Source organism: Salvelinus sp. IW2-2015, linkage group LG30 (assembly GCF_002910315.2).
Source record: "Salvelinus sp. IW2-2015 linkage group LG30, ASM291031v2, whole genome shotgun sequence".
NCBI lineage: Eukaryota > Metazoa > Chordata > Actinopteri > Salmoniformes > Salmonidae > Salvelinus > Salvelinus sp. IW2-2015.
The window spans coordinates 20,858,026-20,875,215 of NC_036869.1; the positions used below are offsets into that span (position 1 = coordinate 20,858,026).

General features: G+C 44.8%; 1 protein-coding gene across 1 annotated transcript in view; it reads right to left on the minus strand.

The window, feature by feature from the left end:
- LOC111954862 (proto-oncogene tyrosine-protein kinase Src-like) overlaps positions 1–17,190 on the minus strand; it is a 49,117-nt gene that overhangs the window by 537 nt on the left and 31,390 nt on the right. Inside the window, exons 8-9 of the mRNA XM_070436010.1 lie at positions 14,089–14,244; positions 13,681–13,860 (exon numbers count right to left, since the gene is read on the minus strand). Of these exons, the coding sequence (XP_070292111.1) occupies positions 13,681–13,860; positions 14,089–14,244 (336 nt within the window). The remainder of the gene's footprint in view (positions 1–13,680; positions 13,861–14,088; positions 14,245–17,190) is intronic.

Sequence of the window (17,190 nt, forward strand, 5' to 3'; positions counted from 1 at the left end):
GTTCCCTCCAAGACCAGGATAAACAAGGTCTCCAAGACCAGATAAACAGAGGTCCTCCCAAGACCAGATAAAGATGGGTCCTCCTAAGACCAGAATAAACAGGTTCCTCCAAAAGATCCAGGATAAACAGGAGGTCCTCCAAGACGCAGGATAAACAGATGTCCTCCATACCGCAGGATAAACACGTAGGTCCTCCAAGACCAGGATAAAACAGAGTCGCTCCAAGACCAGGATAGAACAGAGGATCCTGTCGCGAACGTACCAAGTATTGAGGACCCACTATCGAACTATCTAATGGGGCGCTAATGACTCGCATAGCTCAAATCCCACTGTCGTTGACGTCAGCTGTCAGAGCTGAAGACTTTTGGCCTCTGCGTGTCCCATGTGCGGGCGTACTGAAGACGGTGCTCATGAGCTGCTCTAAGGCAAGTATTCTAATTACGCATACTGTAATGGCCTTTCCCAGTTTCTAGGGTGCTAGTACGTACTAGAGATCACTATGCCCGATCTGAAAAGTAATGTGCCTCACATGGGAGAAGCCCATTATGGCCACAATGCGATTCTTATCTGAGTGATCAGCGTTATCTGAATCGCACAATGGCTCTACTGAATTCTTTCGAGGTTGACATGCGTAACTGCACTGTCCAATTTTCCAACAAGCTATGAACGTCTTATGCTCTCTAGAGCAATCTAGACATCGTACTGAAAAGCACTCTATTGTTTATTTGGCCGTTCTGTACGTGAGGAGCAGGCGTACCTGAAGGCCATGACAGCTTGTCTGTGGCGAAAGCCAGTAGCTGAAACGCTATAGCAACCGTGTATTTCTGCGTGTCAACTAATAACTAGATTAGACCGTCATCAGCCCTGTGCGTCTCGCAGCTATATGACGTACTGAAAAGATCCTTTGACCCACGATCTAAGAGACAAGCGTTACTGCAAGACCATTCGCTGTTCCTATGGCTTGGAGTCTCTATGTTCATGAGACACTATCGCCTTGTCTGGCAGTCAGTGTGACCGTAATACCATGAAGCCCTTGCCTCGTGCCATCTGTCGTCAAGTGGGCCAAAATCTAAATGCACCTGACTGCGCGTAACTGAAGCCTTGCACTCATGAGTTATCCTATGCAGTATCGGTGACCTGAAGTTCCTGCGTTCCCTACGTGCTTCCATATAGACGAGAGTGACTGGTTATCTCTGAAGACACATATGCCCTAGATCATAGGCAAGAGCGTAACTTGAAGCCTCTGCCATCATGATTCTTACCAGGGCAGAGCTACTTCTATAATGTAGCGCGCTGATCATCTCTTCTCTTGGCCGAGACGCTAAGCTGTCACGTGTTCCCATTTGCACCACTGGGCAATACCTCGCAAAAGATGTTTATGCCGTACTTGACGCGACCATCTGGTACCGCAACCTGATCTATATGTCACAAAGACACCCTACTGTGAAGCCCTTGTCCCTGAAGGCCAATAGCTACAGGTCCCTATATTTGGAGCATTCTGGCGGTACTTGAATGTCACTTGATGCCCACTGTTTTAAGTAAAATTGTAACTATGAACAAGGGGCAGCCTACTGAAGAGCTTCTTAAAGTATGCGTCTTCAAGTAGGCTACTGTCATGCAGAAATAACTTGAATGCCAGTTGTTGCCCGCTTGGTCTTTGGAGAGCAATGCCATGAGAGTGTGCACAGTAAAGCTTGTTAACAGTCCACATGGATAAAGGCGCTGTGCTACCTGGCTGAAAGAACTTATCTCTTCAAAATAGACCTTTTAGGAGTTTCGCGTTAAGCACTTGTTTCGAGTTAAGCTCTGATTTTGTTAGCTTGTCTCTGAAGACGCTTTCTCTCGGTTTCTCTCACGCGTGTCTGTTCTACATGATTGTACTCCACCTTACTTGACCTTGCCTTTATCCGGATAGCACATAGTCGCGCGGTGAACTTAGGGCCAGTGGCCTCGGGTGTGTTGTATTCTTGATGAATCTCTTGTAGCTCTGGCACCCTGTACCCGTGTGAACACATCTTACCGTGTGGTCCGTAGGTGTCCATGGTTTTACTACAGCGTCAGGTTGTACGAATTTTAGGCCCCAGTGCTAGTGCTATCGGGACACACTGCACCAATGCCTATTGTTAAGCCGCTGGATCACTAGGTCTCGTTGACTATCTAACAGCCCCGACCAGAGGCAGTGGTATATCGTCTGTTGCTCCTTCTATAATGAGGGCTGGGCCACAAGCTCGATGAGTACTGTGGGTGAGGGTTTTACCACGTTTGACCATAACCGAAATTTTTCTTCAGCCCCTAAGTGGAAGGGTCACTGTTGCACCTTCCTTCACCCACAAACTGCTGCCGTACCGTGAGGATTGTTGCAGCCCTTTAGGTCAGTCTAGTGTATCACTGTAGTTCAATCGTCTTTCTTACCACACCTTATATTGCCCCACTGCCCGCTGCTGCAAGGCTTTACCACGCATCAGAAACATGCGTGGATGAAGAGAAGAGGAGGAGAAAGTCACAGCGTCGCACTACGATGAGAAAACTGTATTTCGAGAGTCGCACGATTAGCTCCTTTGATTAATAATATGTTGACACAAAGAGGTGATAAGAGAACACACAAAAGGCTTAATAGAAATCAAGCTTGCAAAATTTGAGCAGAGCCTAGTTATCCTATATGCCAAAAGTACAACTTGCAATCAGTGTTGTAGCGTTCACGCAGCCCTTGTACCCATCCTGAAGCGCATCGCGACTGAGTTTATCCACACATTACATACTCTCTCTCTGAAAAGTATCGAGATACATCCAGCACATTTGTGTGCGCGAATAGTTCGACAAGCCTCAAGATCAATGTGCCCAGAGAGCCTATCACTAGTACTATGTCGGAGACTTGTACAGTAAACAGTGGTATTCATAAAATACTTGGAGAGATAGATGAGCAAGGATAAAAACGCACAGATAACCACCTGCACAAGAACATAATACCCCGACTAGCATGTCCGTATTTCGTTGTTGTGTGTTGTGAGTGAGCGATGATTGCATGATGTCCGAGCAAAGCTCCTTCATGTTTCAAGTGATGTGTGTGTTGGTGAATGCGAGGGCGTGCGAATACACACGTGGAGATAAACACACACCAATTCTGCATACCACCAGACCTCTATTGATAAATACAACTTGAAATAAGTACAAATATATGATGAACTTCTGATAGATTATGTATTTGATTTCACCTTTGTCACTTACTTAATATACCCAGGGGTAAAGCGCCACGAGTAGCTCAGAACAAGTTCTCATTTACAACTGCGACCTGGCCAAGATAAAGCAAAGCAGTCGCAAACACAAACAACCAGTGAAAACACAAGTGGAGTACTTACAACATGGGAGATTCTCACTAACCAAAACACTTACACACTCGTATTATATGAAGAATACGAAAAGGTCTAATACTAGCAGTACCAGTGCAATTGTATCTCGTGTGGCTCAAGCTTAGGATAAGCGTATTTCAAGAGCAGATACCAACTTAGGGCGCACTTATGTTCTTGCAAAGATGAAATGACAACTCCTTATTAGACCATTATAACACTCGTACCTGTACTCGAGATCGGGATTCCAAGTATCGTAATGAGGATGCTTCCAACTAACAACCACTAGCAGTCCTCTATCTCCATTCAAACAGTTTCTTCAGATGATAGACTTCTCCTCTGAGAAAATCGAGCAAAATACCACTCTATTTTGCGTCACGTCTGCAAAGATACCTCAGGTCCTTTCGAAGAGTGCACACTAGAGGAGTCGATACGACTTATAGACTCCAGGGAACATGAACGCGATATAGGCAGATAATCACGAGAGGGACCCGATATCAAGCCCTATCATAGACAACTCGAGACGAATTCGGCATCAATTCTCGAGAAGCGACCGCACCAGTTTCCCGCATGTTTCTTTTTTTTTTTATGTAATACGACTTACATGTTGTAAATATAATACTCTATGAATGTGATAATATAGATCTAGCTAAGAGCAGAGACTTCAGTTAAAAATCTACATTTTATATTCATCAATGACGGACCTAGATATAACATTCAAATAAACCGATGATCCAGCCGGTGGATTTTCCAATTTCGTTGCAACGCTTACAGTTAAATAGTCCATATTACGCATTCCCAGACACACTCCCTGAATTACGACAAGTCTCTCGCATCGTCACGCAGTGTTAGCGCACGTGCCTGTTCGCAAAGCAGTGTGAAAGGCTAGAGGTAACTGCTTCTCTGCGTAGGACTCATACCGCCCATAAACTGTGATCTCTTCATCGGGCAACAAAAGAGCCCTAGAGGTCTTCAAGGCTCTATTCAATGACTGTATGATCATGCTCCAATGCCTGTGAGCATCTCAACCCTGGTCATAACAACAATGCTACAAATGCTCATCTGAGTCTTCTGATAGAAGTTCCCAATACACAAGTATCTCTCTATATACGTATATATTTTCTATAAACCTGCATAGTTGAGTCAAACAGACGCTAAGAACCAAAGAGCTGATCTCTGAGGTCCCACGCACTGTATTATAACACCATCATTCAGCACTAACAAGATTTGGATTTGGTTTATTCTTGCATCTGTACTTCCAGGATCTGACACACTCTGCAGAGTATCCGAGAAATGTGTGATAGTGCCCACACAGTTTGGCCGGGCCGTTGGCCTGGGCCTCTTAGCGCCAGATCCTAAGAACACTGTTGCCCAGCGAACCACGTTAATAGTCCATAGTGACAAGCATCTTGAGCGACAAGAGGATGACGCACAATTGCCGATACCCCAGAGGCAATTTTAACTGCTCTGGGACACGCCACCCCGTAGAGGTCCAAGCATACGAACTGCGAATCAAGAAATGAGTCCCTGATTTTGTCCAGCAAATTGGGGTGATCAGTTTCCGGATTAGTCAAAGGTATATGCGTTCTCCAAGGACGGTAGCAATTCCGAGTAGGAGATAGGCTCGTTAGCGTTATACCTGGCCCGGCATACACTTAACTTGCGCAGATATCGCCATTTTCAGAGAGATAGGTCAAGCTAAACCTTCCTATGTGTGGCTGGTACCCCGTCGATGGCGGTCTCTTCCATAGAGAATGTTACGCATCGGCTGTACCATCACTTCGAGTTACCAAGTAAGGTTTCTGTAGCGTTCGTTGCAGGGTCCCTCCAAACCCAAATCTCGTTCGACGCGGTCTGGCATTTACCCGCTGTACAGATCTTTACACTAGGATAACATGTGAATCGTTTGTCAGTATCTCAAGCAGTCGAGTCAATCGTTCACTTAAGACACGCACTGTTATCGCAGATTTTTTTTAGCTCTTTACGCCATCGCTGACTAGCATTGATCCTTTGCCCAATTCTCTCATGACCAAGCGAGTTACCTTGTCTACATAGGAATAGTTGAGTCATCGCGTACTAGCGGCTAATAGACTATAAACAATACAGGCACAGAGAGAGCCGTTAAAATGTTTGGAGAGGCTACGAGCGAAAAAAACACAGACACCTTAAAAGTTTAAATTAATAAAGGAAACATCTATATAGTATCCATAATCATCTTAGTTGAAATAAATGTATTATGGAACCCGTGCTCTTGTTCTAGTAGACATTCTGTATCTCGGTTGGTTCTAGCTTTTATGTATATATCACATATTCTATCATTACTCTATTAAAAATTATTTATATTTTAATATTATCTTTGGTGGCGGATAGGATATTTAATAGTCCTTGATATAATAATGTGAGCTAAAATCTTCACAATACAAAAATATATTCCACATTTGGCAGAATACATAGTCTTATATGTGACTGCGCAAACAAAATCTTTTGTGGGTATGTCAATTCTATTCATTAACCATGTTTCTCATCAATCAAATTGAACATATAAAATAAGAGGTAATTTCTTGTGCATATAGAAATTAAAGTTTGTTTTATACAACAAAGTTAATCACACAAGGATACACTACCATTTATTTATAGCTCAAGGATTACATAAAACTGATGTCTCTATTCTCTAAAAAATGATCATGTTCATGAGAGGTTGTGATTGAGGTAGAACACTCATTCCCGTAAGGCGGATCATGGACCCATCTCCTTCCACTTACAGAAATCTTCTCTCTATGGTAAACCTTCTATAACTATGAGTCCTCAGTTCGGGTGTATCTAATATAGTACTTAGTCCCCGTCATTTCATTTATTCATAACTACACAATTAGAGAGAGTTTTTATAATCGAGTGTCTTCACAGTCCTGGAGTACACAATAGCCATTTCCGATACTTTTTGCATATCTATCCTAGATTATTACCAAAAATGATTTGTAGTAGACAGTAGTGTTGAATCAGAGAACGGACTGAATTGCCCATAAACTACAGGCTCACTTATTGAACTATTTATTATTATACTATCATTTTTTTCTTTAAGTACAGAAAATCGATGGCGCAGAGTGAGAGTGCGAAGAGCTATACGGCTAATACTATCCTGTAACAACACTCTCCTATACTAAAGACGGTTATCGGTGATCGGCATTCGCGTGAAGAAATTCAATAAAATAAATTCCACTTTGCAAGGACAATCTCCTTAGTATACATCTAACCACTAATCATGAGACGAGCGTCCATGAATTATCAACATGTCTATTTCACACTATCTTATGCAGCTCAACGCCCGACATAGCGCCAACGCTACGGGTTTTCAACTGTCACGCCTCATCACAAACACAATACAGATACCTGCATCGAGGCCAGCCTCAGCACAACGTCCAACGCGCGCAAGGACCACAGCAAAACTATATCCAGCTCAAAAACTATACAGTCTAGCGACTTGAGCGCAGAGCGAGCGCTGAGCGCGAGCGTCAACAGCGCGAAAACCAGAACGGGACACACGGGAATCATTCTCCACAGAGCGACGAGAGCGCGATATCGGGAAACCTACGCTGGTCCACTCAGCGCGACAATCCTCAAGCGTTGGACCAGGACCGCAGTCTCATTCTTGCCCGACAGCAGGACATCATCTCTAACGGGCCGTAATACACAAAGCGGATTCACTCAAACTAGACGGACGACGCACACGGAACTCTATGATCTGGGACCAACTACAAGCGCAGAACACCAACCTGCGTGACTACTCTAGACGAGGTCAACCTACAGTCCAGAGGCCAAAGACCATCCGAACCAGACGAAGTTTAAAATAAGGCCTTTACCATCAGGCCAATCACCTAAGCAGACTATGTCTCTTGCTGTAAAACAAGCACAAAAACTGCGATCAGAAGTGATACGCAGCGCAAGCTCTATAATCAGAGCGCCCATGATTCTACCGATACACACAACGGTGAACCAAGTCGAGCTACAACTTCCAGGCCGCGCGAACACCACCATACAACGCAAAGTGAATTTATAGACGCAGTGCATGGAATCACACGAGTTTAGTCCAACTTCAAGTAGCGGTCTGGCCAGAGAACACCAACATAGACAAGCCACGAGCGATCGTGCAACTTGCTATGCGCCCGTACATCTCAGAGATACGGACATACAGTGGCAGATTGACCCAGTCTGGGGTCAGCTCAATGACGCCTATCCACAACCACAAGACGTGCTACAAGAGCAGGCATCCGCTATGGACAGAAAGCTTCACTAACCTATGCAGCTTGCATCCCACTCTCTTAGCGCGTGTGTGACGAGAGCAATCCGAGCGTTGGTCTCACTCCAGGCAGCCAGACAACCCAATCGGCTTCAGAACTCTAGGTCCAGAGTTCTCATTTGTCACCTGGAGCTTGGATTCCATAGCTCGAGAAACAACCCTAACTGTAGCCAGCGGAGTCACTCAGCGGCACACCAACGGGTATCTCTAGGCGTTAAGATCTACTCCAAGCTACAGATCCATGAGCACAACGCAACTACAGGCACGAGGTACACATCAGTCGCTTTTATCCAATCACAACGAGATCCAGTCGGTGCAAGACATTTCAGTCGCGTGTATCAACCAACGGATGAATACACATTGCGGTCACTCAGCTCACAGATAGGACACAAACACTCTAAAGCGACCAACGCTGAGTCCAACTAGCTGCAGACAGCCTTATACATCGCAACGGCACGCTAGGCGGGAGGAGCGGAATTTCATCTCGGACGATCGAGAGAAGTATGCAGGAGCGAGAATTGCCCGACGACTGACAACACGAGCCATTCACATCAGCCTAAATCGTAGTACATCAGGAGCCAGCCAGGGCTTCTTAGTCTCATCGCAAGTACATACAAGGATGCGCAGAGCTAGCCTAAGACGTAAGATCAACAATCAGATAAGCGCTTGTCGACACCTACAGAGCGGCTAACCAGCGCGGCTTCGAAACCACCACTCTACCATAGTGTATCTAAGTTAAATTTATGGAACCAAGGCGTTCATTATCCATCGAACCACAATGATAATGTGCACCTATCCAACCAGCAGAGGTCACTTCGACATGATCCATAAAGGTTGGTACAAACCACGGTTGTTAACTTCACCATGATTAGTAATAGAACGCGAGCCTGGAAGAGGGTTAAATTCGTCTACTCGAGCTGTTATGTCCGAGGGAATAAAATATAGACTCGCGTGTGTGTACTTCACTTCATATGGATTAAGGATAACAAGGTGAGAGACACAAGACGCGGATCACTGAGCTCGCTATCGCAGCCAACCGATATACCAGTCTCACTCAAACTCGAACTTAGATAAGCAGAGACACACACGATGTTTCTAATAAGAAAACAGTGCTGGTGCTGTCGTCTTTCTCGTAGCTGATGTGTGTATTGTATGTGTAATTAGCGTGTACGGCAGACGGTTTACTCCATTATGAGATAACTCTATGTAAATGATGAACACCACGCGTATAATTCTACCCATTCCACCTCCTAGTGCTTGTCGTTTGAAGTGACCGACCATTGCCACGATGCGGTTACTCACCAGTGATCTGGCTAATGACCAGTAGTAAGACCCCTAGAGCCGATCCGGCCAGTCAACGAGTTAAATACTCACACCAATGACCAACTCACATCTCAAGTCCTCTAAGCACACTACAACTCTTAGCGGCCACAAAATTTACCCATCTCTTCCAATCCTATTTTATCACGATATACCTATGAAGAAGTAGACCGACTGGGTACACACCAATAGACCATGATGTCCATGTGGCTGATTACAATTAACAAAACCCTATATTGACAAGCGATTTGTCTACATTCAACGGTCTCGCAAATGCCTGAGTAGTTAAAATATAGTATACGGACACGATACCTCAACACCTGTAATCGGTAGACTTAGCTACTACCAACGGACCAAAATGAATTAGTCTTCGAGCATAAAACCAGCGGTTAGATTGAGAAGTGAACTAAGACGCAAGCGGGTTACTCACCATGATAGTAATAGACCACGCGGGTCCACTCACCATGATAGTAATAGACCAGCGGTACTCACTATGATAGTAATAGACCAGCGGGTTACTCACTATGATAGTAATAGACCAGGGGGTTAACTTATGATAGTAATAGACCAGCGGGTTACTCACTATGATAGTAATAGACCAGCGGGTATCACATTAATAGACCAGCGTTACTCACCATGATAGTAATAGACCAGCGGGTCACTCACCATGATAGTAATAGACCAGCGGGTCACTCACCATGATTATAAAGACCAGCGGTTACTCACTATGATAGTAATAGACCAGCGGGTTACTCACTATGATAGTAATAGACCAGCGGGTTACTCACTATGATAGTAATAGACCAGCGGGTTACTCACTATGATAGTAATAGACCAGCGGGTTACTCACCATGAAGTAATAGACCAGCGGGTACTCACCATGATAGTATAGCAGCGGTTACCACTATGATAGTAATAGACCAGCGGGTTACTCACTATATAGTAATAGACCAGCGGGTTACTCACTAATGATTTATAATAGACCAGCGGGTTACTCACTATGATAGTAATAGACCAGCGGTTACTCACCATGATAGTAATAGACCAGCGGGTTACTCACCATGAAGTAATAGACCAGCGGGTTACTCACTATTAGTAGTTAATAGACCAGCGGTTACTCACTATGATAGTAATAGACCAGCGGGTTACTCACTATTTTGATAGTAAGTAGACCAGCGGTTTTACTCACTATGATATTTAGACAGTGCTGACTTCTAAAATAATCTTGATTTCCAACAGATGCATTAAACAAAGTTATTGCTAGCAAGTGAGTTACGGTAGTATTTGATGTTAATCGTAGTCCTACAACAAGCTAAAACACATGGGGTGATATAATGACTTTTAAAAAGTTGTAGTTATATTTCGATTGTAAAAAAAGAAATCTATAACTAAAATTGTACCAATCCCAAAGGATAGCGGCGCCAAAACGGAGCTTTGCGGCACACCCCATTAAAGTCTGTATGTTCCAATATGACCAAATGACAACGCATTTCTTCATACACGATGGATGTTAGTTGAATTGGAAAATATGTGTTTAAGATAAATGTGAACAGTCAACTCACTGTACTAGGTGGTTGGCCAAGTCGTGAAGACTCTTCTGTGCGGCAGGGACAGTTTTCCTGCTCTCCCATTGGCCAGGCATCTGGTGTGTTGTCTTGCCGTCCATTTTGAACACAAAGGAAGGACATTAGATGAAAAATCAACAATGGCCATCAAAGGAAGAATAAGAACACATAATTACTATCATTAATGGACCATATTGCGTCTGCCAAATCACATAAGAACAATCATCAATATAATATAAAGGGTAAAAACAACACCGCACATCCCACGCCCCTTTCTTCTTTCTCTCCCCTTCCTCCTCCACGGCGCCCCTCTCAATCCCTTCTCCTCAACTCACCGCTCCTCCACACACGCGACCTTCTACCTCTCTATACCCACCAATCCGCGGATGTCTTCCCCTACGCGCTCACACAACTTATATTGAACTATCTCATTAACCCTTCCTACTACATTAACACCAAAATAGTAGTAAGCATTACACCACATAAAGAAAAGGTGATGGCATTGCCGGTTTACATTAGCCTTCTAGCCAAAATACACAATTGTTGAATCAGTCTTGGCCTCACAGTTTGCGGCTAAGGTAGGGTTGGAGTTTGCCTATTTCTGCTGCGTTGCATTATCGGACGTGGGTACTTGTCTATAGGCTTACTGTATGCCACATGCCATAACAGCCAAGTCTTCCCCTCTCGGCAGACATTCCCACCTCTCAGCATGTTAGACATCCTGGGTTGCCATAGGAACCCAAGCAGAGTGCTTATACTAGACAACTCTAGTTCGTTAAATTCACCAGGAAGCCACTGAAATTACAGGAAATTACATTCATAACAACTCGGCCAGAGCTCACAAATTCAATTACATCTGGGCGCTTATCAACTAAATCAACACCGATCGATTGTTGACATAAACACATTCAAACCGACATATTGAGCTTTCACAACAGTTAGGTTGAAAGAAGAGGCTTTCTGTCTAGCCATGGGGGGCACATGAGATGCAATTTAGGAATCAAGACACCCAAACATGACAGTATTCCCTTTCTTGTGTCTCTTCAAAAAAAGGATCTCAATGTTTCTATAAACATAATGCCAGTTCTTTAGTCTATGTCTATAATAAAACACCCTTCCCAAGAAAATGGTCTAGATGCATGGAACATATTGACGCATCTTTTTGATCTGAGAACACCCTTTGATACTTGGGATGGTCTATGCTAAAAAGACAAGCCTGTGGCTTTACTGCCCTTCAGTGGGGCAGATGTGTGTGTTAAGTCCTAGTGTGTCCGGTCTGCGCGGATTACTTTATCACAGTCCAACACAAATGGCTTGCCTCAGGTTGGCTTGGTGGTTTGAGAAAGGGAAAGAGAGAGAACTTACGGAGGAAAGCACAGGAAACCGGGTGATGTGTGTTGGGGGAATGTGTGGGAATAGGGTGTTTTCTGGGGTTATTATTATATATTATTATTCTGGGTTTTCACCAGCGAAAACTTGGTTTATTGATTGACATGAAGCAATTTATTTCTACTGTGACTCTTATTTGTGAGGGACTGTGACTGAGTTAAAGCCAGACCTGGGTTCAAATACGTTAGCGGTCGAATACCAAAAGTGCAAAATTTTCAAGCTAAATTAAGATGCAACCTCAAATATTTGGATTATGAAAATATGTAAAGCCTCAATCAATACTAATTTACAATGTATGAACAAAACAAAGTAGCAGTTGCTACAACCATCAAGCAGGTTCCACCTTGTAGGAAACGATCCTTTGAACTCTCACCTCTGTCAAAGCTTTGTCCTGACCCTGCCCCAGTGCAACAATGACTTTTGTTCATGCTAGATGTACTCCTCATCACCACCACCACCACCCCTGAAACATAGCAGTTGAGAAAAACAGTGAAATCCAAATCATGACAGAAATATACTCATTATGAATGCGTGCTGATTACAACCTACTGTCAGAATAAGTTTTGAATGAACAGAAGAGGATCATACTATGCATACTGTAACAGTTTTTGGCAGCCCAGGGAAGTCAGAGGTGAACTCTAAATAAAATAATATTCACAACAAATTTTAATCAAGGATGAATGACGATTAATAAAATTACTATTGAGATTAATACACTGATAGTCTATCAACATTTCTACTATATAACAACATTCCAAAATTCAACACTGAACAAAAGATACATTCTAGTGAATCAAAACCTTATGGATTAAACGAGATAAAAAAAAGGTTATTATTCCCATGGTGCATTTATCAGACATGAGTCAGCAACGTTCGCCTCTTTTTGAAGGGTTGTAAAGATCATAGGTCTGACTTACACTTTCAGAATCCTACTATATCTGTTTGGATCAATTGGTTACACATCATGTAAAGACTACACTATGGGCCCTGTACACACTCAAGTTGCTACAATTAAGCTACGGACAGATTTGCAAAAATGGTGTGATTACAAACGGATAGTTTTTCTGCACAACAAATAACTACAAAAGTGTTGGGGAAGGGGCACAGTACAAACAGTTGGGAAGTATTTCTGTATCAGAGAAATATTATTCCAAATTAGTATCCACAAATAGGGGAACTGTTGCGTGACTGTGATGTACCACGCACACCGGCGGTCCACGAGTCATGAAGGCAGTCAAATTTCAACATGGACCCTAGGTACCCAACGGTAATTAGACTTCTCTGACTCTGATGCTGCTGCTGGTCATTAGGCTAGCCTACCAAACTTGCTAACGTCTTGACATCAATGCAAAATTATTCCAAAAATCTAATCAAATCCACCATTCGGAGAGGCCCAATGAGCTCATGATGACGCAAAACATTTCTATAGGCTATGCAATGTTGTGGGAGAAAACAGAGTGATGGCCCTATTAAAAAGAGAGGATCCAATCAGCTTTCTATTGGCTAGGGCCTACTACGATTTATTTCTCAACTTTCCATAATATTGTTAAGCACATTGCTATTATTTTACAACAGGAAACAGGCCTACTGCTGATGAAAATAAACTCTGGGAAAAGCGTCCTCCGATTCGTATTTAAATGCATAGGATACATGTCATTTTTTCCCGCTGCCCCTGTTTCAATACAGGGCATGATGAATGTCAATTGTTAAATACAAAACAAATTTCACACATAGATGATGATGATGATGATGTTTGCTCTACTGTTACCTTGGCTCATGTACTCGGTGACAATGTAGATGGGTTCCTCAGACACCACGGCGTAGAGCTGCACCAGTTTCTCGTGTCTCAGCTTCTTCATGACCTGGGCTTCCTGGAGGAAGGCCTCTGGGGACATGGTACCTGTCTTCAGGGTCTTGATGGCCACCCGCGTTGTACCATTCCATGTCCCTGTAGAAACACAGTAGCCATGGGTCAGAGTACCCAGAGTACCTAGCCAACGAAGCTAAAGGAGTACACAGAACAGCCCATGGAACAGACCCACGTTTCTGCCACAACCAACTACACAGTCCTTATATGAAGTTATAGTTGAAATACATGAAGTTGGAATAAAAGTGTCTGTTAAAAGACTATTTATTATTCATCTATACTTCAAAAAACTGTGTGTGTGTGTCTTACCCATCCAGACCTCTCCGAAGCAGCCCTGGCCCAGTTTGAGGTCGAGGTGGAGGGACTCCCGGGATATCTCCCAGGCGTCGCGGGCCAGGCCCTGGGTCTGAGGCTTCAGCACCGGACACACCTCTGTCAGACAGTGGCACAGTCCATCTGCATGCTCTGTGGTTCGGTACGGGAAGACAGAGCGAGGCATACGGTCACCGCCTAGACAACTGGAACTGTCCACCCTTGTTAACACTATCCACCTAGACAGTTGTTTTGGGTTTTCTGAGAGATTGGCACATCTGACAAGTGTCAGAAATGTGTTTGGCCTCCCGAGTGGCGCAGCCGTCTAAGGCACWGCATCGCAGTGCTAGATGCGTCACTACAGAACCAGGTTCGATCCCAGGCTGTGTCGCAGCCGGCCGCGATCGTTAGACCCATGAGGCGGCGCACAATTGGCCCAGCGTCATCCGGGTTAGGGGAGGGCTTGGCCGGCCGGGATGTCCTTGTCCCATCAAGCTCWAGCAACTCCTTGTGGCGGGCCGAGCGCATGCACGCTGACATCGGTTACCAGGTGTACGGTGTTTCCTCCGACACATTGGTGCGGCTGGCTTCCGGGTTAAGCGAGCAGTGTGTCAAGAAGCAGTGCAGCTTGTCAGGTTCGTGTTTTGGCGCACGCATGACTCTTGACCTTTGCCTCTCCCGAGTCCGTATAGGAGTTGCAGCGATGGGCAAGACTAACTAATTAAATACCATGAAATTGGGGAGAAAAACAGGTAAAAAGTTTAAAATAAAGACGTGTGTTCAATATTCTTATTGAGTTATTCTGTCTGTGTAGCCTGTATTCGGTTTCACTTTGATGTATTATTGACAAAGACACTGCATACCATGTAACAAATTATATATTTAATATATACAGTTGGGTCGGAAATTATTGACAGCCTTGATAAAAATGAGCAAAAATCACAATACAAAATAAATCATTCAAATACTGAGCTATATTGTTTGCAAAAAAACTTGGGAATTATATGTTTTAATACAATTGATCATAGAAAAATATTTTGTTTAACAAGTAAACAATACCTCATCTTGCAAGGATTACAAAACTGAGCCTTTTTCTAAAATGTTTTATGAGGTTGGAGAACACATTCGGAGGGATCTTGGACCATTCCTCCATACAGAATCTTTCCAGAACCTTGATATCCTTAGTCTGTACTTATGGACTGCCCCCTTCAATTCAAACCACAGGTTTTCAATGGGTTTCAAGTCCGGAGACAGATAGCCATTGCACTTTACACTAGTTGGAAACAATTGTGAAACAGAACGACTGAATTGCCCAAACCAGGCCCTTGACTTTATACCATATTACAGTACATGAACAAATAAACACCAACACATTCACTTCAAGTTTGGTGTTACACGCTGTATAATAATCATGCTTGTAAGCATCTATTAACATATAAGGTGCTAATAATGCATCACTCAGCGCGACACCAACGGACCAGCGGGTCACTCAGCGCGACACCAACGGACCAGCGGGTCACTCAGCGCGACACCAACGGACCAGCGGGTCAGCCGGTCACGCAGCGCTGACACCAACGGAGCCAGCGGGTCAACTCAGCGCGACGTGCCGAACACCGAGTTCGGGTCACTGACTCGCGACAGTCCGAACGGCACGCCAGCGGTCACGGTCAGGTCGTCGGAGCATTCCGGCGCCGGGGGACCCAACCGCGTGAGTCGCAGCGGGTCCACGTTTGGAGTGGGTCCGCGACACGAGAACGCATGAGTGAGGACAGTGGACCAGCAGCGGGTCACCTGCTGCAATGGTTCCGTTGTGTTCGCGTTCTACGGCTGCGTGATCAGCCCGGCTTCGCGACACCAACGGAGGGCGGGTCACTTTCAGCGCGACACCTCCGTAATCGGGGTAGCCAGACCGGGTCACTCAGTCGCTGTCGCCGTGTGAGTGATGAAAACAGCCCCGGGGCGTGTTCTGTGCCGCGTTGGTTTATTGCGTGTCAGCGCTGATGAGAGTGAATACGAGATCCGACTCGCTAGATACAGAAACCAAGATGATCACCAGCTGATGCAACCGGACGCGGTCCGTTGGTAGGTGCGCTGACGCAGCTGGGAGTCCAGCAGACCTATAGACTCCGATCGCGTAAATGCTCCGCTGGTAACCAGGCGACATTGGTCCGTCAACGGAGCCAGCGGGCTTGCGCACTAGGCAGTTGTCGGGCTGGGTGAGATCACCACAAACGGCACTTCGCGTGCGTACGGGTAGTCCGTCATGGTTAGCTGTGTTCTAAGCTACGTCGGTGAGTAGGCGCAGCAGCACACCTGAGAACTGGAACCAGCTGCACGATGCGTAGTCCGACTTGTCAGCGGGTTCGCGGTAGTCACGCGCCGTATAGACCAGCGTGGTGACGCACATGAGTACATGACGCCGTGTTACTACTATGGTTGGCTAATACGTACCGAGCAGGAGGTTACTGCGACACCAAATCGTGAGACAGCGGAGTTAATCACTATGATAGTAATAGACCAGCGGGTTACTCACCATGATAGTAATAGCCCAGCGGGTTACTCACCATGATAGTAATAGACCAGCGGGTTACTCACTATGATAGTAATAGACCAGCGGGTTACTCACTATGATAGTAATAGACCAGCGGGTTACTCACTATGATAGTAATAGACCAGCGGGTTACTCACTATGATAGTAATAGAATCGCGGGTCACTCACTATGATAGTAATAGACCAGCGGGTTACTCACTATGATAGTAATGACCAGCGGGTTTACTCACCATGATAGTAATAGACCAGCGGGTTACTCACCATGATAGTAATAGACCAGCGGGTACTCACCATGATAGTAATAGACCGCGGGTCACTCACTATGATAGTAATAGACCAGCGGGTTACTCACTATGATAGTAATAGACCAGCGGGTTACTCACTATGATAGTAATAGACAGCGGGTCACTCACTATGATAGTAATAGACCAGCGGGTTCTCACCATGATAGTAATAGACCAGCGGGTTACTCACCATGATAGTAATAGACCAGCGGGTTACTCACCATGATAGTAATAGACCAGCGGGTTACTCACGCGACAGTAATA